General features: G+C 51.2%; 10 protein-coding genes across 10 annotated transcripts; 4 read left to right on the forward strand and 6 right to left on the reverse strand.

Moving 5' to 3' along the window:
- Positions 1-400: 400 nt before the first annotated feature.
- Positions 401-2,021, reverse strand: PV06_06865 (uncharacterized protein). Its single transcript, XM_016408029.1, has 2 exons — positions 1,691-2,021; positions 401-1,562 (listed from the first exon to the last, which is right to left on the reverse strand). The coding sequence occupies exons 1-2, from the start codon at positions 1,845-1,847 to the stop codon at positions 841-843; spliced, it is 879 nt and encodes a 292-aa protein (XP_016261509.1). The 5' UTR covers positions 1,848-2,021; the 3' UTR covers positions 401-840.
- Positions 2,022-2,182: 161 nt separating this feature from the next.
- On the forward strand, positions 2,183-2,931 carry PV06_06866 (aspartyl/glutamyl-tRNA(Asn/Gln) amidotransferase, C subunit; the record flags this gene model as incomplete). Its single annotated transcript, XM_016408030.1, has 1 exon — positions 2,183-2,931. The coding sequence occupies exon 1, from the start codon at positions 2,251-2,253 to the stop codon at positions 2,929-2,931; it is 681 nt and encodes a 226-aa protein (XP_016261510.1). The 5' UTR covers positions 2,183-2,250.
- Positions 2,932-3,706: 775 nt separating this feature from the next.
- PV06_06867 (uncharacterized protein) lies at positions 3,707-6,916 on the reverse strand. Its single transcript, XM_016408031.1, has 2 exons — positions 4,004-6,916; positions 3,707-3,933 (listed from the first exon to the last, which is right to left on the reverse strand). Exons 1-2 carry the CDS (start codon positions 6,651-6,653, stop codon positions 3,788-3,790), a joined length of 2,796 nt encoding a protein of 931 aa, XP_016261511.1. The 5' UTR covers positions 6,654-6,916; the 3' UTR covers positions 3,707-3,787.
- A 421-nt stretch (positions 6,917-7,337) lies between these two features.
- PV06_06868 (uncharacterized protein) lies at positions 7,338-9,074 on the reverse strand (the record flags this gene model as incomplete). Its single annotated transcript, XM_016408032.1, has 6 exons — positions 7,338-8,003; positions 8,090-8,181; positions 8,273-8,383; positions 8,515-8,660; positions 8,766-8,895; positions 9,011-9,074. The coding sequence occupies 6 exons, from the start codon at positions 9,072-9,074 to the stop codon at positions 7,482-7,484; spliced, it is 1,065 nt and encodes a 354-aa protein (XP_016261512.1). The 3' UTR covers positions 7,338-7,481.
- A 698-nt stretch (positions 9,075-9,772) lies between these two features.
- PV06_06869 (uncharacterized protein) lies at positions 9,773-13,465 on the reverse strand (the record flags this gene model as incomplete). The annotated part of the gene is made up of 1 exon (XM_016408033.1): positions 9,773-13,465. One exon carries the CDS (start codon positions 13,463-13,465, stop codon positions 9,773-9,775), a length of 3,693 nt encoding a protein of 1,230 aa, XP_016261513.1.
- An 877-nt stretch (positions 13,466-14,342) lies between these two features.
- Positions 14,343-15,409, forward strand: PV06_06870 (uncharacterized protein). Its single transcript, XM_016408034.1, has one exon. The coding sequence runs from the start codon at positions 14,604-14,606 to the stop codon at positions 15,177-15,179; it is 576 nt and encodes a 191-aa protein (XP_016261514.1). The 5' UTR covers positions 14,343-14,603; the 3' UTR covers positions 15,180-15,409.
- Positions 15,410-15,691: 282 nt separating this feature from the next.
- Positions 15,692-17,515, forward strand: PV06_06871 (uncharacterized protein). The gene has a single exon (XM_016408035.1). It carries the CDS (start codon positions 15,890-15,892, stop codon positions 16,502-16,504), a length of 615 nt encoding a protein of 204 aa, XP_016261515.1. The 5' UTR covers positions 15,692-15,889; the 3' UTR covers positions 16,505-17,515.
- PV06_06872 (uncharacterized protein) lies at positions 17,179-19,347 on the reverse strand (the record flags this gene model as incomplete). Its single annotated transcript, XM_016408036.1, has 3 exons — positions 19,188-19,347; positions 17,381-19,134; positions 17,179-17,319 (listed from the first exon to the last, which is right to left on the reverse strand). Exons 1-3 carry the CDS (start codon positions 19,237-19,239, stop codon positions 17,179-17,181), a joined length of 1,947 nt encoding a protein of 648 aa, XP_016261516.1. The 5' UTR covers positions 19,240-19,347.
- Positions 19,348-19,598: 251 nt separating this feature from the next.
- Positions 19,599-20,804, forward strand: PV06_06873 (uncharacterized protein). Its single transcript, XM_016408037.1, has 2 exons — positions 19,599-19,951; positions 20,091-20,804. Exons 1-2 carry the CDS (start codon positions 19,642-19,644, stop codon positions 20,237-20,239), a joined length of 459 nt encoding a protein of 152 aa, XP_016261517.1. The 5' UTR covers positions 19,599-19,641; the 3' UTR covers positions 20,240-20,804.
- On the reverse strand, positions 20,775-23,192 carry PV06_06874 (uncharacterized protein). Its single transcript, XM_016408038.1, has one exon. The coding sequence runs from the start codon at positions 23,121-23,123 to the stop codon at positions 21,267-21,269; it is 1,857 nt and encodes a 618-aa protein (XP_016261518.1). The 5' UTR covers positions 23,124-23,192; the 3' UTR covers positions 20,775-21,266.
- Positions 23,193-23,200: the final 8 nt, after the last annotated feature.

Below are 23,200 nucleotides of genomic sequence, written 5' to 3' on the forward strand. Positions count from 1 at the left end.
ACATTTACCTTCTTCTCTGGGTAATGGATGAAAAGCGCAACATTCCTGATTAAAGGAACTTACCAAGTACCTCATGCTATGGTTACTTGAGTCGATGCGAGGGAGCGAATCCGACTAATAAAAATAAATAGTGGTTAGCGGGGGAGCAAAGCGGCGCGGGATGAGTCAGTGAAATGACCCTCGGCGTCGACTGTTCGGGGATTTTAAATATATACATATGTACGGAGTACTACCTACCTACCCTACCATATACTCCTGATAGAACTTGGTGCTGTGTCGCTGAAAGTCGACTGGCGACGAAAAACATTCAGAACCCTCACGCTTCGTGTCGTTGGTGACAGTATGGGGTTTGGAATATATATCATGCTGATTTGTATGTATAGAGAACTGGTTCTCTGGCCGTGTAAAATCTCACATTCGCCACGTCTACAGGTGATTCTCGGTTATAACAAAGCATCTATTCAAGTACCCTCGAAGCCCCATGAACTACCGAGCTTGAGACCGTAACGCCATTCGAACCCCCCGTCATGCTTCTCACCTAGGTACGATCGAGTATATCATGAGTGTCCTCGTATAATGGAACTGGTCCTTCGGTAAACAAAGGACTTCCCATGCCCCATCATTGTTTATCCCTGTTGGTGCGACCAGAACCCCTTGATGCCCAGGTCCTAGGTTTTAGACATATAAGCCATGCCTATCCATGTCCCATGCCAAGCCACCTTTGACAGGAAAGGAGCCCAGGCCATTCACACGGTCAACGTCGTATCTCATTCCCATTCCCTCGTGTCCCTATGCTTGTATGTGTGTGGGTGTGTCACAATCCGTCGCGGCAGTAAAAATCTACGAAAAGTCCTCTTCCTCCTTTTCAATGGCATTCTTGACCCTGAGCAACAGGGTCGTCTTCCACTTGTCGAGTTTACTCAGCTGGTCGAACTGGAACAGTTTATCGGCAAATGCTTCTTGGTCGCCTTCCTCGACGGCCGCGACGAGGTCGGTGAGGAGCATGTTTTCTCGGGTGCCCGCGAAGCCGTTGTCGAGTTCCCGGTACTGGTCGAGGGCTCGCTTGGTGGCGACCAGGTCCCCGGCCGCGAGGTGGCAGATCCCGGCCTTCAAAAAGTAGTCCTTGACGCTCCAGCGCATGAGGTTGTTGTTGAGTGACGACTTGGCCACGGCCTCGAGTTTGGAGATGGCGTCCTGGTAGTCTCCCTCGAGGGCCGCGAGGTCGGCCACTTTGAGGTACAGCTTGTTGGCCAGGGCCTCGGCGTTGTCGCTCTCGTACCACTGCGCGGCAGTGTCGTAGGCCGCGAGGGCCTTTTTTTGGTCCCCTATCTCCATCTCGTACACCTCGGCCAGGTTCTGCTGGTGAGTCGCCGCCCTCCGGAAGTTTCCCTTCATCGTGTAGTGTTGGATGGCGGTCGAGAGAACTCGCGCCGCGTCGTTGGGGGAATCCTTGCGGTACACCTTGAAGGCTTCCGTGAGCGTGTTGGCCATGTCGTCCGGTTCGTTCAGTTTGCTTTGTTGTATCGAAGCCGCTTTCTCGAATGCCTGACCCGCTTCGTAGTCTGGACGTGTCGCGGCACATTTGGTTAGTGATGAGACAAAACAAACGCAAAAGAGCAAAAAGACAACTCCAGAGGGTTTGCTTGGGTTTTGTGCATGCGACGGGTTGAGAGTTTGGTGAGCTGCTTACTTTGCTTGTTTACCCGGAACGCATTGGCTGCTTGTGTGTAGAGGTCGGCTGCATTTTCCCATTTTTCCGCTCTTCCGCCAAAGAGACTGAAACCACCTGTCGCTCCTTGAGCGGCCTTGTCGGCTTTCTGGAGCAATGCTCTAGGATCGCCGGCCATTGCGACGGTGGGGTCGGTGTTGAAGGGGAGATTGAACAGGAGAGGAGAAGGTTGGTCGGCGAGGGAGTACTAGACGTTGGAGATTATTGACACGGAGGATTTGGAAGGACAGTTATGAGTTGCAAAAGATTTGAAAAGTTGAGAGATGGATGAATGGATGGTCATATGTCGAAGTTCGAGAGTGAACATAAACGAGACAGGGAAGTACAATATGCAGTAGAAGTCCCTCCGCCAAACAATGGAGCCTTGCGTGGTCCTTCGTTGTAGCCCCGCATAATGATGTTTATGCCCGGGTTTTATTTTCTTTGGAGAACTGCGCATACGGAGTGAATCACCACTCATACAAACACCTTGATATAGGGGAGAACACAATATCAGTGCCCCCTACGTCTAGGTAAAAATCATGCCTCGTATTCGAGTACCTCCATTCCGCATCCGAGCCGAACTCGTAGGACCAGAGAGAAGTCCTCAACGAGATCGACTCCTCAAAGTCGTCAAGGATATCGAGATCAACCCACGAATTTCTGACTTGCTCAAGACGCCGACATGGTCAGTCTCGTCGTTGATGCCGCCTCCAGCCTCGACTCACCAGGAAGCCCAAGGAGATGCTTCGGAAATCTCGCGCGAGAAACTACACCACCTCCTCCGTCTTTCCGCGCTCCCTCTCCCGAAAACCGAACAGGAAGAGTCGAGCATGTTGGACACGCTCCGGCAACAGGTCCACTTCGTCAAGGAGATTCAAAAGGTCGACACGACCGGGGTAGAGCCGCTGGTGGCCTTGCGGGACGAGACGGCCGAGGCGAGGTCCGAGCGACAATTCACCAAGGAATCACTCAGGGAGTTCCTGGATCTCGAGATGAAACGGGGAAAGAATGGAACGATTCGACGAGACAAACAGGTAGAGCCTCGTCGGGACATCCTGACGAAACCGAGGGTGTTCCAGGCGGAGCACACGGACGATCGACTCGAGGATCCATTCGACCTCGGCGACGACCCTGCGCGGCACCAGTCGGATAAAAAGCGAGGCCAGTACTTCGTGGTCAGGAGGAGGAGGAGCTCCAAGGATGCCACACAAGAAGGTTGAGACTATGAGTCTTCGTTGGAGGCCGGGATCTCCATTACATACACATTACGCAAACGGTCAGAACGAGCCCTATGCTATACAAGCCTCATCGCAAAAACAGTCTAGCAGTGGCACTGTTTCCGACAATAAAAAGTGTCGACTTGGACATGTACCGTGTCCGCCATGCTCGATCAGGGGAGCCTAGCACCACCAACCAACACTGGCAACACTTCCAAAGGGAACAACCTATAGGAGGAACCTCCGTGCCCATCTTGAACAGCAAAATCACCATACAAGTATAACGCGCGTATCGGTTCTGCTGCTCGATATGGCACCCCCGGAAGTGTAAGATGGACATGGAGCTATCCAGGTCCTTCTGGTTCCATTACTCAACGAGATTTTTGCTCAATTACTTCTTGTCGCACATCATGTCCTTTATGGGCGGACCAAAGACAAAAGTTCAAAGACGATTACCTGACAAAAGAGGTCAAGCGTCCCAGGTGACCGTCCCCTTCCTCCTCCAGGGCGTTCGTCAACAAGACAGCTTTGATCGAGTCCGATACATCCCGATCAGATACGGAGGACAAACCCGATGATTGCACTGCGCTAACCCATATCGAACCATCATCCTTTGATCGAGTCGATCAATATAGAACACCTACCTAGGGTTCGGATGGTGCAAAGTGAGCAAAAAATCCGACGGACCAAACCATTTAACAAAAGTAAACCTTTCAATATTCGTGGGAGGCTCGGAAACACAAGAAATTCTTTCTTGTTTATATAGATACATTGTAGACCCAAAGTTGTGACATCTCATTTTTCTCTCTCTTTTTTTAAAAAGAAGAGAGAGACATATATCATAATTATTATTGGTATATTACAGGCCTACGGCCATCATGAGACCATATCCAACAGTCACAATGACCGCAAAAGACATAATGGACGACGGTACGCCCCTAGTCAAAAAGTGTTTGACCCTTAGATATCTAACACCGGTTTCTGGAACTTCCATCATAATTGCAGCTATACCGAAGAAAAATCGTTAGCGTACCATCGCGACAAAAACACGCGGGCAAGAGGGTAGGAGACTTACTCATGTTTGGAAATCCACTGGTAGGTAAACCCATGGCGGCCGAACACATCAAGGCCGAACCCATGACCAACAAATTGGGGTGGGGTTCATTCATTCCCGCTCCGACCTGCTGGACCAGCGGCAAGATGATCAACGCGGCGACGGTGTGTGAGATGAAGGTGGCCACGACCAGGATCAGGGCGGCAAAGACGACCAGCACGCCGTACATGGACAGTTCCGAAACACCTTCCGTGATGTGCTGGGCTATCGTGTGCAGCAAGCCGGACGACGAGACCGCCTTGCCGAGACTCAACCCTCCGGCGGCGAGAATGATAATGGTCCACAAGAAATTGTTGAAATCTTCCTTTGTCAAGATTCCCGTTCCAAAGAACAAGACCAAGGGGATGATGGCGATCACGCCCATATCACCGAAAATGCCCTCGAGTTGATGCGACGTGCACCACAGGACGATGGTCACCAGCGTGACGAGGATGATGAAATATTGAATGCCGTTGAGTTTGTCCTTCATCGGGCGAATCGGCACGATCGTCGTTCCTCGGCCCGGCTTGAACGAGACCAGCAACAACAGCCAGATCAGCACGATGCTGATGACACATACGGGGATGGCGACGAAGAACCACACGCCCCAACTCGGGCCGGGTTTCATGTTCTGCAACGCGACGATGTTCTGTGGTGATGCGATCGGCGAAGCCATGCCGCCAATGTTCGAGGCGAGGGCGATTCCCAGGATCAGTGCTTTGGACATGTTGCTGTCGGCGGGTAGATTGCGCAGGATGGGTTGGATGATGCTGAAGCACAAGACAGGGGCGGCGACGTTGGAGATCCACATGCTCAAGAACATGCCGACGAACATGTTGGTGATGAGCACGGTGCGGGCCTTTGTGCCTGCTTTGCTGAGCACGAACGTCGCCATCATTTTGGCAATGTGGTATTTGGAGAGCGCAGCGGCGATGGTGAACCCACCTAGCAACAGCATGATGACGGGAGTCCACATGGCGGCAAAGACGGCTTTGGTCGCGGCTTTCGAATCGAGTCGTTCGTGCGGTTTGTCCTCGGAGCGCATGATGCGCAGCACGACCACCAGGAACGGCACGAGGAGTGACGTGACGAACAGAGGGATGACCTCGGTCGCCCACAAGAGGGACACGAATACCAGCATTGCAAGACAATTCTGCTGTTCGGGTTTCTTCATGATAGGCACAAAGAGAAGCACGAGGAAGACGCCCAAGATGGCTATCAGCGCGAAGAATGTCGAGCTGAACAACCATTTCGGACACCTGTAACGACCGACGGGAGTTTCGATTTCCTTGGTCGAAATCTCGTCGCGATCCCCTTGTAATCGCGCCTGCGAGGGATCCTGCACGCCGCCCAGCAAGGTTTGCCTGATGCCAAAATTCGCGGCTTGTGCTTTGCGTTCGATGCCGATCATTTCTCGCCAGACCGTGTTCCTTTCCCAGACGACATGTTCCCGTAGATGGAGGCGCAATTCTCGTCGAGCCAGATCTTGGTCTCCTTTGGTGACGATATCCGCGTAGCACCTTTCGGCTTGGCCGATGTTCTCTTCGAGACGTGTCATGGTCGAGTCGAGGAATGGGTACGACGGATTGACGACCTTTTCGAGATAGTCTTTGCGGATGTCCCGGTTGCACACCTTGTCGTATTTTTTGGCCGCCTTTTTGAAACCCGTCTGGTTGAGTTGGATGAAGGACTTCAACTCACACAGCGACACGTAGACGTTGATGATTCTCTTCTTGAGGGTGATGGCCGAGTCGTACAGTGCCGACATGACCCCCGGTTCCGAACCTTCCAACTCCATGGCCAAACTAGGTCTCCGTCTCAAGTAGGTCGGTGAGTCCGGGCGCGGGAGACTCTCTCTCGAATCGCCCAGGTCCATGCGGTCGGTAGTCCCGGTGGCGTTCCACGCACTCTTGCTCCTCGGCCGGTGCGAGGGCTTCTTCCTCAGCATGGCCGAGTTGTCTTCGGCGTCACTGTCACTGTCGTCCTCCTCCATCTCGGGCCCCTCGATGCTCACGCTCATGGTGGAGGCCCGCCTCCTGCGCCGGAAGGGCACGTTGAATATGCTCTGGGACCGGGTCATCTTGCGCCGGTTCTCCAGGTCGACGACCTCGTCCATGTCCAGATCTTTCGTTTCCGACTCGTACTTTTCCGCATCCTTGAGCAATTGTTCGAGGTCGCCAAAGATTTCCAGTTCTTTTAGTCTGTAAAACGAGCACACCTTGTCGAGTTCCGAATCGAGCATGCGCTTGAAGGTGGTGTCCGGGTCCAGCTGGCCGCCCAGCAAGGCCGTGTTCTCTTCATCCTGTGCCTCGCCGGGAGGTTTGTTGAGTTGTTTCTCGAGGGTGTAGATGAGCTTTTTTAGATTGCTGTAAGAAATGTAATTGCTGCTCCAGTCCGGAACGGCGTTGAACTGGATACTGTGCGAGAACTTCATCTCTTCACGCTCCGCGAGTTGCAGGAGCTTACGTAGACGTTTGAATTCTCGTTGAGGGTGATGATCCGGGGAATTCTGTTGTTTCTGTCTGCGATCGACAAGAGGGAGTAGTTCGATGGACGGACCGGCCGGTGTAGTGGAAGAGAGATTATGAGAAGCAGCAAAAGATGGACGAAGAGGAGGCCGAATCTCGTGCATTCGACATGAGGGAACTGGAGTGTGAAGGTGTGTTTATGTGTTTGAAATAAAAAAAAAGATCTTGTGGCGTATGGTGTGTAGTGTAGTAGTAGGTGGTGTGTGGGGGGTGGGAGGAACTGAGGGCCTGTGACACTGTTGTTAGGTGTCGTCAGTGGTACTGCATACGTAGAAAGTAAATACAGTAAGTTGGTAACTGAAAGGCAAGACAAGTTCCAGGTAGAGACGGGATGAATGTCCAGTCCGTCGTGAGAGACGGGGACAAGTCTCTGGACAGATAGAGATGCCTTCCTTGTGCTCCGTACTGCGGGTCTCAGTATTTGGCCATGGCACCGTCAGCCTAGCCAAACCAACAGCCAAAAAAGTCAAGGGCTGATCGAACCCTTGATAATATCCTTAGAGTTCTTCGTAAAGCCGGGGGCGTGCAGCCGATGATCAAAATCATTCGTTCCAATTAACAATTATCCCACGTTGTGCCCGGAATTTGTGCCACCAATTGCGACGAGAATCGTCGGACGATGAACTCGCTAAATAACACCCGCCAGGACTCAATTCCCGGCCCAAAGTGAGCAACCAGGTGCCTGTTTTTTTTGGCCACAGTCAAGAATACCGTAGGGAGGATATATGTTCCATGGATCTTACGAGAGGAGTCCGTGTTTATGTGAAGATATAAAACCGATAAAATCCCTGAGGAAACTAAACAATCACTGTCTTCGATACTGATGATAAATACCAGACTCCTTCTAACACCTCATGAAACCCGAGGTAGCTATAGAGCAAAGATAGACAAAATAGACCACGAATCCCTCGTCCCCCATCACAAACTTGTAACTACAGCTTTGCCAAAATCCATTTCTTGCAAAAATCTTCACTGGCCAACGGTGCCGTCAACCCAAATGCTCGATCCATGACAAAACCATCGTGACCCTCTTCGGCAGCCTCCAAATACTCCAGGTTGGGACTGTTGACCTTGACGTGATCCTTGAACTCACGGATGTCATCGACCAGAATCTCATTTGCGCCGGCGACGATGGCGACGTCTCCATCGCCCACTTTGATCCCTTTCCACCATTCCGCCGGAGCGTCCAGGGGTGTGTTGTAGTTGTCCGGCTGGGCACCGGCCATGAAGTTATCACTCCACGTCTTTAGGGCTTCGAGACCCAGGCCATCCCTGTAATAGTTCTTCTTGAACGCGGGTGCACTCTGGTCAAACGTCACCCACGGTGAGACGAATAATGCACCGCCCAAGTTTCCAGACAATGCAACCTCTGGTACACCGGGTTTGGGATGAGAAATGTGCCCGAGGACACCACCAGTCAAATTCCCTCCCGCTGAATCACCACCAATGATGATCTACGACATTGACACATTAGTACTCTCGTCATCCAGGAAAATCTCCTTTCAAGGAACAGGGAAGGGATCAAGAAAAAGAAACTCACCTGTGAAGGCTTTGTACCCGAGTTCAGAAGATATTTCAAGGCAGCGACAGCCTGTTTGAGTTGCAATGGATATACACCATGGGGAGCCAGTTCTGAAGCAGCAGCACCAGTTAACAAAAACGATCTCTTCCGAAGCTTACAGTATGTACTGTAGGGAGCCACTCTTTACAGGGGCGAACTGACCATATTCGAGCATCACCACACGCAGGCCAACGCCCTTTTCTTTGGCCTGTTGGATCACACTCCAGAAGAATTCGAAATGAGGAGGTGTTGCAGCGAGGTTGTATCCTCCGCCTATGGAGTTATTGATAAATTAGCATCAATCTCAAGTCACCCTCCACTCAAGTACACCATCTTAAGGTAAGTGGTGATCATGACCATCCATGGCTGGAAGTACCAAAATGTAAAGGTAAAGATAAGCGTACCGTGAAACCAAAGCACAGTTTTCGTGGCATTTGCTGGCCCAAGCGAGAGCGCGCGCCCTCCTTCTTCGAGGTCGACGATCTCAGGTTGGATCTTTTGTTTCTTACAAAAGGCCTCGTATACTTCTCCAGTGGTCTCGCCTACTCCTCTTCACCCATATCGTTGGTTAGTCAACCGTGCTTACTCGCCATCACACCGCAGCCAGTAGCGCTACACTGTTGGACAGGGGTTAGACACGATGGCAGGAACATACTGAGCTTGTCGCACTGAAATGGCATTAAAGATTGTCCTCGTGAAGCTATAGATGATGTGCTTCTGGTACTGCTTCGGGCAATCGTCGCCCCGAGCCCATCCTGTCGCTGCTGCCCATGCCAGTGTCGCCACTGTATCTCGTGGGTAAAGCAATTCAGTCAGCGATCATTGCTTACAAACTCGGACTCCGCACAAAAAGTGCGGAGGATCCAACAACACGGAGTACCGAATACTGGAGTAACATACATCCCTTGGACGCCGCGTAGAGTAGTTGCAGATAATCGGCCGTGCCCAACTGTGGTTTCTTCATCGTGTGTATGTGTTCGAGTGGTGGTTTTCTGTGGCACCAAAGTTACAAAATTAAGGAAAAAGAAGAAGAAACAGTAAGACGGTAGTAAGTGAAGGAAGAACCATCAACTATCAGGAAATGGCATGTAAGAAGTACCAAGCCGCCGTCTCTTGTACCTTTGGAGTCTAAGATGTAACGAGACGAGGCGGGTGCAGACGGCCATTCCCTGGTCCTGAAGACCTCGGCGCACAGAAGTAGTACTCAGATTCGCAAGAGTCGATGGGGCCGAGTAATAAGTCCTCGCAACAGGTGGGAGCTGACTCGTCCCATCCCACAACTCGGTCAACCCCTCACGGGCATTGAAGGAAAAGAGGCTTGGAATATTAGTCAACCCTGACGAAGGAGTCAAGGCCTCCGGGGGGTTCGAGGGTAAACTAGGCTTCGCGATGCCAGGGAATCCCCAAGGCTTTGCTTACTGTAAAGTCGAAGTGTCCTTTGTACAAAGGCAGTAAAAGGTGACTTCATTCTAGGATCTTGGTACTATCCTATTGCTGACATGTCCTTTTGTCAATCAATCTAAGTAACGCCCTCGCACGATGCAAGCCAACGCTTAATTGCAAAGTCCCTCGAATAAACTTGGACGTTTCGTAAATCATACTAGTAGGTAACAGTACATCCTAGTCCTTTTCAATGCAAGTAAGAGGTCGTAGGTCGTCTTCTCAAGAGAGGTCAAATCCGGCTCCCGAATTGACGGCATAAAGCAGCTTTTCCTTCATTGTTTCGATATCTCCATACCGCGGCAGTTTCAGCAGGTTTACGCATGTACTCGTGCTGGGAAGACGTTCTTGATCACCGCTCGAATCACGGATGCTGAATCTCGGATTGAGATGGCTGAAGCCGAGTAAAGGCGCACGAGGCGTACTGGTGACAAATTTGAGCACTTTTCTGCGATCATCGTCATCCATCTCTTGCAGTGCTTTCCAAAACAGCTGGACAGTGGGATGTTCCAGTCCATCGTCACCGATCGTATAGACTCCCCCGTACTGCGTGTTCCTCCTCAAATCAGCAATATCGAGCTCTGTGTTGTCGCCTCCCACGAGTTTCTGCAATTCTTTTTGATTGAACATGGCAAGCCACATTGGTGAAATGATCTCCCCCAGGCCTTTCAGGAAAGCATCAGTCATAGTTTTCGGTTGCTGTTGCAATCTGAACCTGACAACCCGGTCAATGTAAACGAGTCGATTCGTGTTGGTCACTGGTGTGTTGGCCCCATTGGGGATCAGTTCTATCGTGTGAGGAACTGGTATCTCATTACCCTGTTCGTCACACCCAAGCATCATATCCGTAACGGTGAAGTCAAGCGAGAAGTCTGCCTCAACATCACCAGGATAATTCTTGAGTTTCAGCAGCCCATTATACAATTCCTCATCGTAGTCGCGCAAGTCATTGATTGTGGCTCGATATGCAGACTCATTGGAGCCCACCGTTGTACCACCGGTCAACGCCCATTTGAGCAGGAAGAATCCTGCAAAATTGACGTCAATCAGAATGCCTTCGTACAGGCACTTGCCAACCACTCGTCCGACGAACTGCACCTGTTGAAGAAGTCGTTTGACTTTGCTTTCAAACTCCCCGTCCGTTCCAGGGGTCATACCAATTCTTTTCATGTACCCTGTCAACGTTGGTATTATTTTCCAATTTGGAAAGATTGCGTGTTGTGGACTCTCGGCGAACATGCTAAAGTCATTCTCAGGCTTCAAAGCTTCGCTGGTGACGCTCATGAGGAACTCTTTGGTGACACCGCCTCCGTCAATGCCTGCCTCTGGTGTGCCAAATTTATCAATGAAGGTGATTTGAATCGGTTCTTTCAAGCCTTCACCAAGCTCGAAAAATGCTTGGAACGCATCATCAACCACGCTTTCACGGTGGATCTCAGCATGATGTCGACCGATGATTTCAAGTGCTCTTGGTCGGCCGTCTGGACCCCGTCCTTGTGTCGTTGAAGCTATCGACATTCTCCACAGATCAGGGTCAACAGCTCCATCTCTTCTCCGGAGCTGATCTTGATAGATGAATTCACGGAAGATTTGCACCCGGGTTTCGAAAGGGATGAAGAATGGTAGATTGCGAAGAATTTCAAGTCGAGGCGCTAATGACTCAAGTTGTCTCTTTTTTCGAGCCTGTAGTCGCTGCCGTTCATACCGGTCGGCTTGTCGCGATGCCCCAGATCGTGGCATATGCGACGGACGAATACCGAACATGGCGCTCAACAACGTCTCGGACGACCCTGAATTTGTAGATAAATCCAGCTCCATGGCGTCATCAGGGTTGTCTTCTTGTTCGTCAAAGTCCTCATCGTCGCCTAGTTGATGCCGCTTTTCTTCTTCCACAGCAACAGCCGGGATGAAGCCGGACATATTGATTTGATCGCTCATCAACCAGTGACCAGCAGGCACGAATGAACGTCTAGAATCCCTTTCATGAAGCATGCGTAATAACCCAGTGACAAGCCCTTTGAGATATCCCTGAGAAACCCCGTTACCAGTCAACGTCTGCTCTTTTCTATCTGTAGATCGTGTCGATGGGACAGGAGCCCCTCCGAACAGAATCGCCAGATCGGTCTCATCGACAGATTCATCGCCTTCTACTAGGTCTGCTGCGTTCCAATAGAGTGTGAATGCCAGATTCTTCAAGAATGTGGTCATTAGCGCGACGTCTCCCAATGGTAATGCGCCTCTTCTCGACATTATACTGGTTGGGGTATTTGACATGCTGAAACTGTGAGATTTGTCAAATGCAAAGAAATCGTCATCATCCATGAACTTTAGGACAAATGTGTAGAGCTCCAGGAACAGCAATATGATACGCCATTCGTCTCTCCATCTGGAAATCTCTACCTTTGAGAGTGGACGTTGACCAAGTTGATATGTCTCGGGAGCTGCCTCGCGAAGTACTGATAGCACGCTTCTGTGGTTTTGGACGACTTTCTGAAACACTGTCGTGGCTCGTGTGGTTTGCCAGAAGTATTGGATAGTTGACACATCAGTGTCCCCCAGTGACCGTACAGATCCTTGGTACAAAGACATCCGGATGTTCTGAGCCTTTGATGGAAACGCCCGTAACAAAGCAACTGCATAGTTTGCTAGTCGTTTGGCTGAATCGAATTCAGAGCTAGCTTGCGACTGCGTGTTTGTTCCCATTTCCCATAGAACGTCGCGTATGTTATCTTGCTGAGGTATTCTTTGTATCATTTCTCTGACGAATTCTGGAAGTGGTTCGACCGTGGTGTTGCCATTTCCAAACATAGGTTGATCTGCAAGGTCCAATTTTTGCGCCACTTCGTTCGCAGCATGTCCCAAGAGTGAAGAGAGAGCTTCGATGTAGTTACTTTGATTAGCATACCCCTTTCGGGTCGAATCGTGGAAATATATTATATGAGCTAGCTGCCACAGCAATTGTGATGTGTCGAGGGATTGTTTAGGATCTGTGACCAGATCTTCGACTTCGGTCGTTATTGCTGCCGACAACCCATCCAAATCCACTGCCTTAGCGACGACATCTAATAAGCTCTTGTTGTTGGAGAATGAATTTTGGCTCAATATTCTCCGGGCAAATGCCACGTAGGCAGACCGGAGGTGTAGACTGGCAGATGGAAGTAGGGAGACGATAGCCTCCGCACACGACGGTCCCATGTTTCCTGTTTGTGACAATACAGCATTCTCTATTGCGTCAAAGAGAACCTCGGCATTTTGAGCCATCTCATCAGGCAAAATTTGGCAGAGTAGTGTAATCATCTCTAAGAGCCGGGGTCCCTGAATGCCCTGAACCTCTTCCGACTTGTTCTCCAAAACACTCTTCAAATGCCGGGCTATGACCACTCCGAGTCCGGAGAACGTTGACCTCCATGTATCGTCTAGTCTTGCCGTGGCCAGTAAAGCGACGGACTGCCGTAGAGCTTCACCAAAGAAGATCAATCTGAAAGTGTCCTGTTCGTCTCTTACTTTGTGCCTTCGGAATTCTTGATAATGGAGGAGTAACCTTGCTTGACAAAGCAACTCCGCCGGATCTTGGTATGCAGCTATGTCGTTGGGCGTGTCGATGAGCCTTTCGTAATCGAGTCTGTTCGGTGACCCGCATCTTCGAGCCTCATTCTCGTCCCATATGTGCTTCCATTTCACCTTCTCCTGTCGTCGGGCAATATGCCCTCGCCACAGTTTTTGTATTCTTCTCGCAGCAGCTAATCTCGCCCGGTCTTGTTGCCTCTTCAATCGATCGGCTTGAGCCTGGGCGACTGTAGATGAAGCATTGGTTTGCGTAAGGTTCGTTGATGCAGCCCAGGGATTAGAAGTGTGTCGACCGGAGAGATTGACTTGACGAGTCCTTCGGGCACTGCCCGTGAACGCCTGGTGCATGGCTTTCGACGAGCCGCTCGAGATTAGGAAACGCAGCCTTCTGGGAGTGGTGGGATGCTGTCAGACAAGCGGCGAATATGATCTTGGGGATGTGAGTGAAGGTTATCATGAAGCATTGCTGCCAGTTGGAGGCAGGGACAGGAGGTCCTCTACAAAGGAAATTTAAATCCTTCTAGTACAAATGTCGATTGTCCAGCGGCGAAGGGGAGTGAATGAAATGGAATGACGCCGCGCCTGCCTGGCATGAGGCTGACCTAATCCCTAATCCCGCAGCTCAGCCTGATCTTAGTGCAGCCTCGTCGTTCGCCCGTCTGAAGATCATTTTCTCCAATAGCACAAGTCCGCTAATACTTCTCCATACTGACAACGAGTACTCCGTATGAGCACAAGCATCCATAACTCCTGACTACCCCTCTCATCCAACCTCTTATCAACATACCTGGATTCAAAGCGATGTTAACATGGAACATGAAAGAAATACCATAAACCCAGGGAAATCTCTCTCACCTCATGTAACGTAACACCTGAATTGCTGCCGACCGTACCCGATATCAACCACAAGTGAGTCGAAACCGGTGAAAGCATCGCAATGGGCATTGTCCCACGTAGGTGCACCGTGTACATCTGGCAGCTGGGAAGCACTCTACTTTGAATCATGGTGCTGGACAGGCTCGTAACCAACTAGACCTCACGCGATTATGACGTGCAGGCAAATCCAGCTGGCTCCAGCCAAGGACTTTGTGGCTTGCACCAACTACAACATACGATGCTGGGCACAGAAAACATGAAGATGCTAGTCTCTTCTGGCACCACAGAGCTCCAGACTTGAAAACTCAAGCGAGCTCTCACCTGACTCGATTTCTAAAAACGATAGGCCCTCGCTTATACTGTGCAAGATTAGGTGAGGTCAGGAAAATATACAGAAACAGAGCTTGAATACCTCGTCTCAAGCAGCTGATGCTCTCTTGTCTCGGTGGCGTTTACGAAACAACTCAAGCCATATGTGCTTGTCTTGGCCAGCGCTATAAAGGTCTGTCTAAAAAGGTGTTCCTTCTCCATAACATTCTAGACCTACCTAATCCAAAAACCAAGAAGCGTATGTTTATGCATATTTTGCAAGACCGTCGACCTTGAAACCATGAATTCAAGAACTACTGCACTCATCCCCGCAAATAATGCTGGAATTGGTAGCACAGATGACTGGGTCCCTGACTTGTTCGGCCAGCTCATGAAGACACAACAGGAGAAGACAAAAGCATCGCAGACCGACAGACAAGCTGGGCATGATCTAAATGACCGGGCCACCAAGCTATACGAAGATTACAACAACATCCAGCAAATCTTACAAAGTGGCCAAGTTACTTATGGGAGCCAGGCATATGTGGATTTGTCCACAACGGCCCAAGACCTCAGAAACCAAGCACAAGACCTCGACAAACAGCACGTCAAAAAGATCATAGACTCTGCACAAGAGTCTGGCCAATCTACACAGCTCCAGCAAGACGCCATGACCCTGGCCCAGCACATCTCTCCACAATCACCGCCACTTCCGCAGAATCAACTTCAAACACAATGCCCATCGTCTGGCAATAAAACCCAGATTTGCAATCGTGTTGATCATTGCCATTTTGACCATCCTCATGACTGTCATTGCCACCCTCATCATCACCCTCATCTTCATGTCTGGAAGGGTATCTGTTGGTGTTGTACTTAGTCAGGTCCACGATGGCTTCCCTCCCCAAGGGGAAGCCCAAGTTGTGGGGCTGTCCATGGACAATTCATTAAGTGATATTCCATACCTAATCAAACATGTCTGCAAAGGGATATTTTGGATGCTGAAAATTGTATCTTATTTCAATTCTGCTACCGGAGCATGTTTATATTGGAAAGTACTATTGGCAATTACACCATTTTCTGTACCATCCAATCAAACTTACATTTCCATGAGAAGTACTTGACGAAAGATCGAAATTCCAAGCATACCCATGTACTTGTGTACTTGTGTCTTTGTGGCGACTCGGTGCTCAACGCACTCTGGCTTTTAAATTTTTCCAAGGGGTTGACATTAACTGAGGCATCAATATTCTCGTGAAGAGTGCTCATTCATCGCTTTGACGTTGTTGTGGTTTAGAATGTAGGTAAAGATACCTTTGAGGTACGGAGTAGTGACAAGGCTCGGACATAAACATCCGCTAGTTGTTTTATTTCCCTCGATTCTTTTCCCCAGATCGTTGCTCCAACATTCCTTTTTGTCTACATTCTCTGTCCTTTGAACATGACAAGTCGGCTTTACGAGTACCGTGCTATTCGCATTGATTCTCGTGCCACCCAAACACCTCCGCGGGCCAGTACACCGTCCTTGACACGACCACTCCCAAGAACTCACCGTTATAGTTTGATGATCACATTCCCTCTCCACCGACCATGTCCACCGACATCCTCACCCAGCTCCAAACCACCTACGACCAACTCCTGACTCAATTCTTTTCGACGGTTTCGTATCTGTCTCAGCGTCACCCTCTGGTCGCCCCCGAACCCGACCCTTCGGACCCGTACACGAACCCACCGGCTGTACACGCGCAGGCCGTCCAGACCCCCACCGCCACCAATCCGGACGGGGGTTCCGCGCAAAACGGCGGCCTGTTGCCTGGCCCCGAGGACACCGACCGGAGCGTGTACCCCCTCCGACCCGCGTCGGCGGGTACGTTCGAGTCCGCCCAGCGAGAGTTGGCCGAGGACCTGGTGGCCAAGGCCCAACAGATTGAGTTTTTGATCTCGCGGCTCCCCGGGATAGGGAGGGGCGAGGACGAGCAGGCCCGCGAGATCCGGGAGCTGGTCGAGAGGGTCAGGGCGATGGAGGTGAGGCGCAAGACAAAGAGAAAGGAGATGAGGGAGACACTGAGAAAACTGGACGGGGTGGTGCTGGGGATGGCGCAGAGCGTCGACTACGAGGAAGAGGAGGAAGAGGAGGAAGAGGAGGAAGAGGAGGAATCGAACGCGGGTCACGACGGTGCGAATGGAACCGTGGCCGGTGTTTGACATACACAGGCGGGCAAAGACTCAAGCAAATGGGATCTTAAGACATAGAGGGAACCGAAATCAAAAGCAATCGCTCCGGCATCACGATGGGCGAATGCGAAATGGGCAGGATCACTACCGTCAATGGGATGTTCTCGTCCACCTACTCTACTTGAAGGACATGTGACCAACCCTGTTTCTGGTAAAGGTCAAGGAGAAGAAGACCAAAAGGTAATCGAGCCCAACGATACTCTATTCATGGCCGACACTGGCATGTCATCAAGGGGAATCATCATTCAAAAGGACCATCGTCTCGACCGCGCCATAACACGGCTCTTTAGGGCTATAAGGAAGGACCTTCTTTAAACCAAAAAAGGAGACAAAGAAACACAATCCAACACGCTCGCTCAAATGGCCAACAACGGCTTGAAGGCTCACGATGAAAAAGAAACAAAAATGGTCCACACCACATTCTCCAAAAGAAGACCGTCCCCGAACCAATATGATGGATATCCCGACCGACAAAAAGGTCACCTTGCTCAATCACTCCACATAAAAGGATGCTCGAGTCCTCCGTACAGGCTGAGAGGTTTTCTAAACCATCGTACTCCTTCGGCGAGTAATCGTCTGATCGGGACCCTGGCTGATGACACCTTTATTCGTAGATGTGTTAGTCGCACTAGATAGGTTCGAAGCTACGCTGCTCGAGCGCTTCGTGCCTGACGTCCGGGAAGAGGATGCGTCGTCTTTCGAACTTGCTGCAGAGCCGGGCCGTGACGGAGGCGCTTTGGAGGTTGAGCTCGTCCGGGATAGGGGCGTAGAACCTTGGGCGGGACCTGAAGGGTTTGGTGTAGCTTGAACAGAGTGCCGCCTGGTCACAAGCCCAGAGGGACTTACCCTCCGTGGTCTTGGTGCCTTGGAGACCTTCTGTGGTTCTTCCATGGGCGAAGATACTGGCGGATCATAGATGCTCAATCGATCTACCGCTTCCTTGAGTTGTTCACCGATGCTGTGTCGACGGTCGTGTTTTGGGTCTGTCTGAATCTCTACTCTTTTCGCAGGCCTGCCTCTAGCAACCTCTTTCCGTTCCTTGTCTCGCAAAGGGCTTGTCGGTTCTTCTTTCTTCATGGGAAGTTCTTTCCACTTTTCATTCTCACCGGCCGTCTTCTCCTGCTTGATTTGTCCAGCCGCCGATTGGGGCTCTTCTGAGTTCACTCGGTCTGCTGAAGATAGTCGAATGCTTGTCCTGCCGGAAGCGTCTCGCTGTTTCTCGATCCCTTCGACAGCCCCGACAAGCTCTTTCGTCGGCCTCCTCATCTTGTCGCGTAGATTTGGCAAGGCGTAGCTGACTGCTGGTCTTGCTCGTCGAGAACCTCGGCCAATGCTTCCATTGAGTACGTCCTCGACTGAATTCGTGATCGCGGCTTCCCTGGCTTGATGGGACGTCCGGGTCGAAGGTTCCGTCGAGATCGGAGAAAGAATGTCTTCTTCCTGTGCTGCTGGAGTCTTTGGCGGTAGGTCATTTGTCTCGTTTGCCTTTTCTGGGTCCAGGATGATGTCCTGAACCGGGATTGGTAGTGGAGGGTTCGTTCTACGTGAGTGTTTGGTGCTCGTTGGTTTATGATTTTCGTCGTTGGATCGTGGCTCAGGGTCTGGTTTCTGAGAGACAACGATCTTTCTCTTCGACGGTGAATTGGTCGTCTTGGGAGCGAGGATCTTCCTATCAGCCACCGACTTTTGTGGCGATGGGATTTTGGACTCAGCTGGTATCTGATTCTCCCGACCAGGGGCTCGTGTGAACCTTGACGATTTCTTCCCCGCTGTTACATTGGCGACGGCATCTTGCCGGCGGTGAAACACAAATTCATCGTTCTCGCTCGGTCGCAATGCAGGTACATCCAGTTCAGTGACGTCCAACTTCCGTTTGGCACCGGTCTTCAATAACATTGGAGTCGGTTTCGTAGATTCGGCAGCTTCTTCAATCGGCATGTCTTGCAAGAGAGCACTAGTCCGTCGTTTTCTTCGCTTTTCCACCGCGATAGAAGCCCGCATAAGGTCGTCGCTCGCTCCTTCGAGTGATTGTCTGGGGTTGTCGTAAGAAACCTCATCGCTGACATCAAAGTGCGCAACCGGCGGGGGGCCTATCTCTGGTGACTCTGAGATCTCCAATGCTGCCTCCTGGTTTCTGACATTCAAAATCTCGGCACTTTCTAGTGTCCGTCTTGGGTATGATTTGTCCTCCATTATAGCAGGTAGCCGGTTCTCCTGCATGTCTCTTTCGAGGGCTGCAGCTTCCTTGATTGACTGACGATATTTCCATTCTTGGTCGGCAAGGCCCTCTGTTTGGGTTCGGCTCTTGCGCCTTGTCTTTCTGGCTGCCTTCTCTGGTAGATCGCCCATCTCGACAAGCAGCATTGCCATTTCACCGACTTTGTGCTGAAGCCGGTCTTTCATGTCCATGATATCTTGACTGACAAAGTTGACCCTCCGCCATCTTTCTGCCTCGGCTTTTGCTGCGATTGCTTGTTCTCGGAGAGACACATTGTCGGCGACAAGACGGGAGATTTCAGTTTCTAGATTGCGTATGCGCAGTGATTGGGTTGAATTGACTCGGGCTATTTCGCGGTTTTGACGGATAAAGCGTCGTTTTACTACAAGGGCGTCAGCGAAACCGCTCCTGCTCTGATCAATCCGAGAAACATACAAGCATCGATACTTTCCGTGGGAGGAGCCGGAGGATCATTCAGTCTCGCCATGGTTTCAATGCACCACAGCACCAAGAATGTTTCGACTTTGAGCTCATAACACAAGGACCAGAATTCAAAGAAGGGATTTCAAATGTAGCAAAATCAGCTGCCAGCAACTCCCAAGTCGTTGACAAAAGACATTCGTTGTCGCTATGGTAAGTTTGTGAATTGTGCTGGTGCTCAAGGGTTTTGTGTTGACATTATCCAAATGGGAATGGCGCCGTTTACTCGCTCCGCGTCGAGCAACCAATCGCGGTCGCGTTATGGTATCAGGAAGTGGCATGTGCACTGTACTCTACCGTACCCACAAACGCCCCCTCAAAGGCCGCAGTCTGCCAGTCTTCGCAGAATCTCAGCATTGGTCTTTGGTTCGCTGTTGTTGAGGTACTGGAGCAAGTAAACTCGGTCAAGATGTCCTACGGCCCACGACAAACAAACGTCTTCCCGTCAGGTTCGAACTCTACCCTCGGTGGTCTGCACGGCTCCAATACGTCCTTGTTGCGACAGAGCAACCAGACCCAGTCTGCGCTTCAGACTAGAATCAATGCGAAACGTGCAGAGCTCGAGAATCTACGGCAACTACGCGACCTGAGTGGGAATCTTGCAGACCAGCTATCGGCGCTTGAAGGAAAATTGAGTACTTTGAAGGATGGGGCGCAAAGTGTTGCACTCGTACTGGCGAATTGGGAGAATGTCCTTCGCGCAATCAACATGGCAGCCAGTATGTCTTCCCAATCCTCTTCCATCTGGATGCATTGTGTGGCTATGTGGTCGAAGCTCGGTTTAACATTCGGCGTTGCGATCATTGGCGAAGTATCAGATGTCGCGATGTAGTGCCAGATGCTGATATCATGCTTTAGTGAAAGTTCCCGTGCCCAAGGACGATGACGGTGCCGAACAGAAAGATGTCGATGAGAATGACGATTCGGGAAAAAAGAAGGAAGCGGCGCAGGAACTGCCTGTACCTCTGGTCAGAATACCGGTACAGCAGAATGAAACTGGTGGCTGATACATGTGTTGGATCTACACATGTCGAGAATACCTTGCACCAAGGCACTTTATCTGGGGAAGAGACTGAAGGACTGATTGCAGCCTATATCCCAAACCCAAGCACGAAGTCGAATCACTCGGAAGACCGGCGAAACATACAATCCTCCAACTCTTTTGGTCGACTCGAAGTTGGCACGATACCAGGCCCGTCGCATTGTCGAGACCGCTTTTAAGGCGCATCTTTTTCAAGCCAAAGTCACCACGTTCTCAATGTCGACGTCGGCCCATTCATGGCCACCGCCTGTTGTGAATTGGAGAAACAGCCAAACATCACCTAGTACATCGATCCTTCGTCCGATCGTGTTACCCCCAGCCGAGACGGCCGAGAAAGGAGCGACATGTTCCAAAAGGCACGGCGGACATGAAGCCGCTATACGGACCACACAATTGATCTTGTGGTTCCAATGCCAAACGAGAACACTAGTGTACATTGTTATCGAGGCAGAGACAACAAGTCAAGCACAGATAGAAGGAAGCCAGGAGGGTATATAATCCAGATAGAAGCTGCCATTGTGAAACTAGCTATAACTTTGGTGCTATGCTATGCTATTCCTTTCCGGGTACAGTAACAGCCCTTCGTCTTCTCGAACCACATAGCATCACAAACGAGTGACCCGTGCGGCGTGACCGGTAGCCAGGATCAAAGAGTCCTTCTGATCAATGTCTTCTTGACCACCTAAGTAGAAGTATCTTCTTTTCTCTCGAATCGATGAAACTCCAACCCCGGAAAAAAGAAGACCAATCAATCAATATCGATATCAAAAAAACCAACACCGGCGCTTTGGGTTAAAAAAAATGGAGATACTAAGAAAAACAAGATTCGTTCATCGTCCAATACTAGCCGATTTCCTTTCCGGTGCCTGTCGAGTCGAGTCAAAGTCAAGTCGAAGTCGACTTCTCGGGATCCAGATCAGACTCGTCTCGTGTCTGAGCCACCCACCCGTATGACACGGGAGGCAATGCGACCCTGGCCGTGGTTGGTTTGTTCACGAAGCGGCCACGGTCGCACCCCGAGCCGTCTTCTCAGCCGCCTGCATTGCCAACAGCTTTTTCTTTTGCTTCTCCGCCCATTCTCGACTGGCCTGTCGACCCCGTTCGGCCGCCTCGGCTCTGGCTTTGCGCGTGGCCTCTTCCTTTTCCCGTCTGTCCTTTTCGAGTCTTTCCATTTCGATCTTGGACCTCGCAAACACCTCCTTGCCGCGTGCCTTTTGGTGCGCCTGGTCCTGTTTCGTCACCGACAGTTTCTGGCCCGCGGCCAACTGGATCGAGGAGACCCTAGGCTTCTGGGGACTCGACCTCGCCCCCGCCCCCACGACGCTGTTGGTCCGGCGCACGCCCGAGTTGGCCTTCGTGGCGTCCTTGTTGTGGACTCCCGAGTGGAACGACGACGGTCGCGGTCTGTTGGGTAGTTCGCCGGCTTTGGGAGCGACGTTCTCCTTGTTCGTCCCGGTCGAATAGATACTCAGGCGTGCCTGACTGGCTTTGGTGTCGCGGGGAACCACGCTGGGTCGGGACGTCTTGGCCGGTGCCGGGCGGGCTTTGAAGACCTTGCGCTCTCTCTCGGCTTCCTCTTCACGTTTCAAGCGCTCTTCACGCTGAGCCTTGAGTTTCGCAGAGATGGCCTCGCCGGGAAGACTGAACGTGGGTCTGGTGGGCGGTTTGGCGGACTTTGCCGGAATGAATGCCGGTTTGTTGGTCGAGAGGGTAGTGCTGGGCACTCGCTTCTTTGTCGTGTTGGGAAGAGACTTGGATGGAGAATTGGAGAATGTGAGTGGTGGCATGGCGGAGGCAACCGAAGATTCCCTAGGCTTCGAACCGTCGATGATGGGCTTCTTGACTTGCTTCGTGACGTTGATTGGTTTCATGCCCGCTTTCACGCTCGACGCACGGCTGGTTGCTGTAGATCTCGGCTGGACGCTAGGTCGTCTGGCGGCAGGAGCTGGCTTTGACGGTGACTTCGATGGGGATTTGCGAGCACCTTTTGCCGGGACCGGTTCAGCCTTTTGTGATGTACCGGGTGTTTTCGAACTAGGGTGAAGATTCGACTTTGCCGGTGTGTTCTTCTGAGACTTGACTGGCGACTCGATCTTGAGATCATCCAAAGCCGGAAGTCTCTCAGAGAACTCTTCGATTGCGTCTTCCAAGGCGTCCATAGCGTCTACAGAGTCTTCGATCCTCGGTAGCTGGTTGTTAGGGTCGTAGGAAGGAGACCGTGCCTCTTCTGGTGTGTAGCGCATCTTGCTGGGCGACCTGGATTTGATTTGCTCCACGAACGAGTCTTCAATGCTGTTTACGTGTGGTGTTGTTGTGACTGGTTCAGGTACGTGAATGTCTGGATTGAATTTGGGCGTCTTTGGAACTTCGTTGCGAACTGGGCTGGGAGCTGGACTGGGTGTAAGGGGCTCGGCTGCCGCGTCCACTACTTCTTCGGGACTGGGCTGTTGCGCGCTTTGTGACTTCAGTGAGGCAATGTCCTGTGTTTGTTGAGGTTCAGGAGACTGTTCTGGACTCTCGTCTGCAACTTCCTCGGACAACACCGGCCAGATGTGTGCCTCACGATCCTCCGCAACCGAGATCTCCTCCTGCTCCTCGTTCTTGTCCTTTTTGGTCTGCTTGCCCTTTTTCTTGCCCTTGGACTGCTTCAATGGTGCAGACTCTTCTTCAGCTACAACGGATTCTTCGGCGACAGGGTAGTTTTCTGCTGTAATATCTTTGAGGGCTGGTCGGTCGGTCTCGTGGATCTCGCTCGACTCGTGTCGGGAAGTGTCCGCGTCGGTGTCTTCGTGTATAGGTTGGGTTTCGTCGTGAGCCTGAGCCCGGAGAGCAGCTCTTGTCATGCGCATATCGTTCGCTGGCTGAAACAGGTAGACTTGAGAAGGGGCGTCAGTAAGAATTGTGGCGGGTTTAGGAAATACTGTAG

This window comes from Exophiala oligosperma, assembly GCF_000835515.1.
Source record: "Exophiala oligosperma strain CBS 72588 unplaced genomic scaffold supercont1.6, whole genome shotgun sequence".
Lineage (NCBI taxonomy): Eukaryota > Fungi > Ascomycota > Eurotiomycetes > Chaetothyriales > Herpotrichiellaceae > Exophiala > Exophiala oligosperma.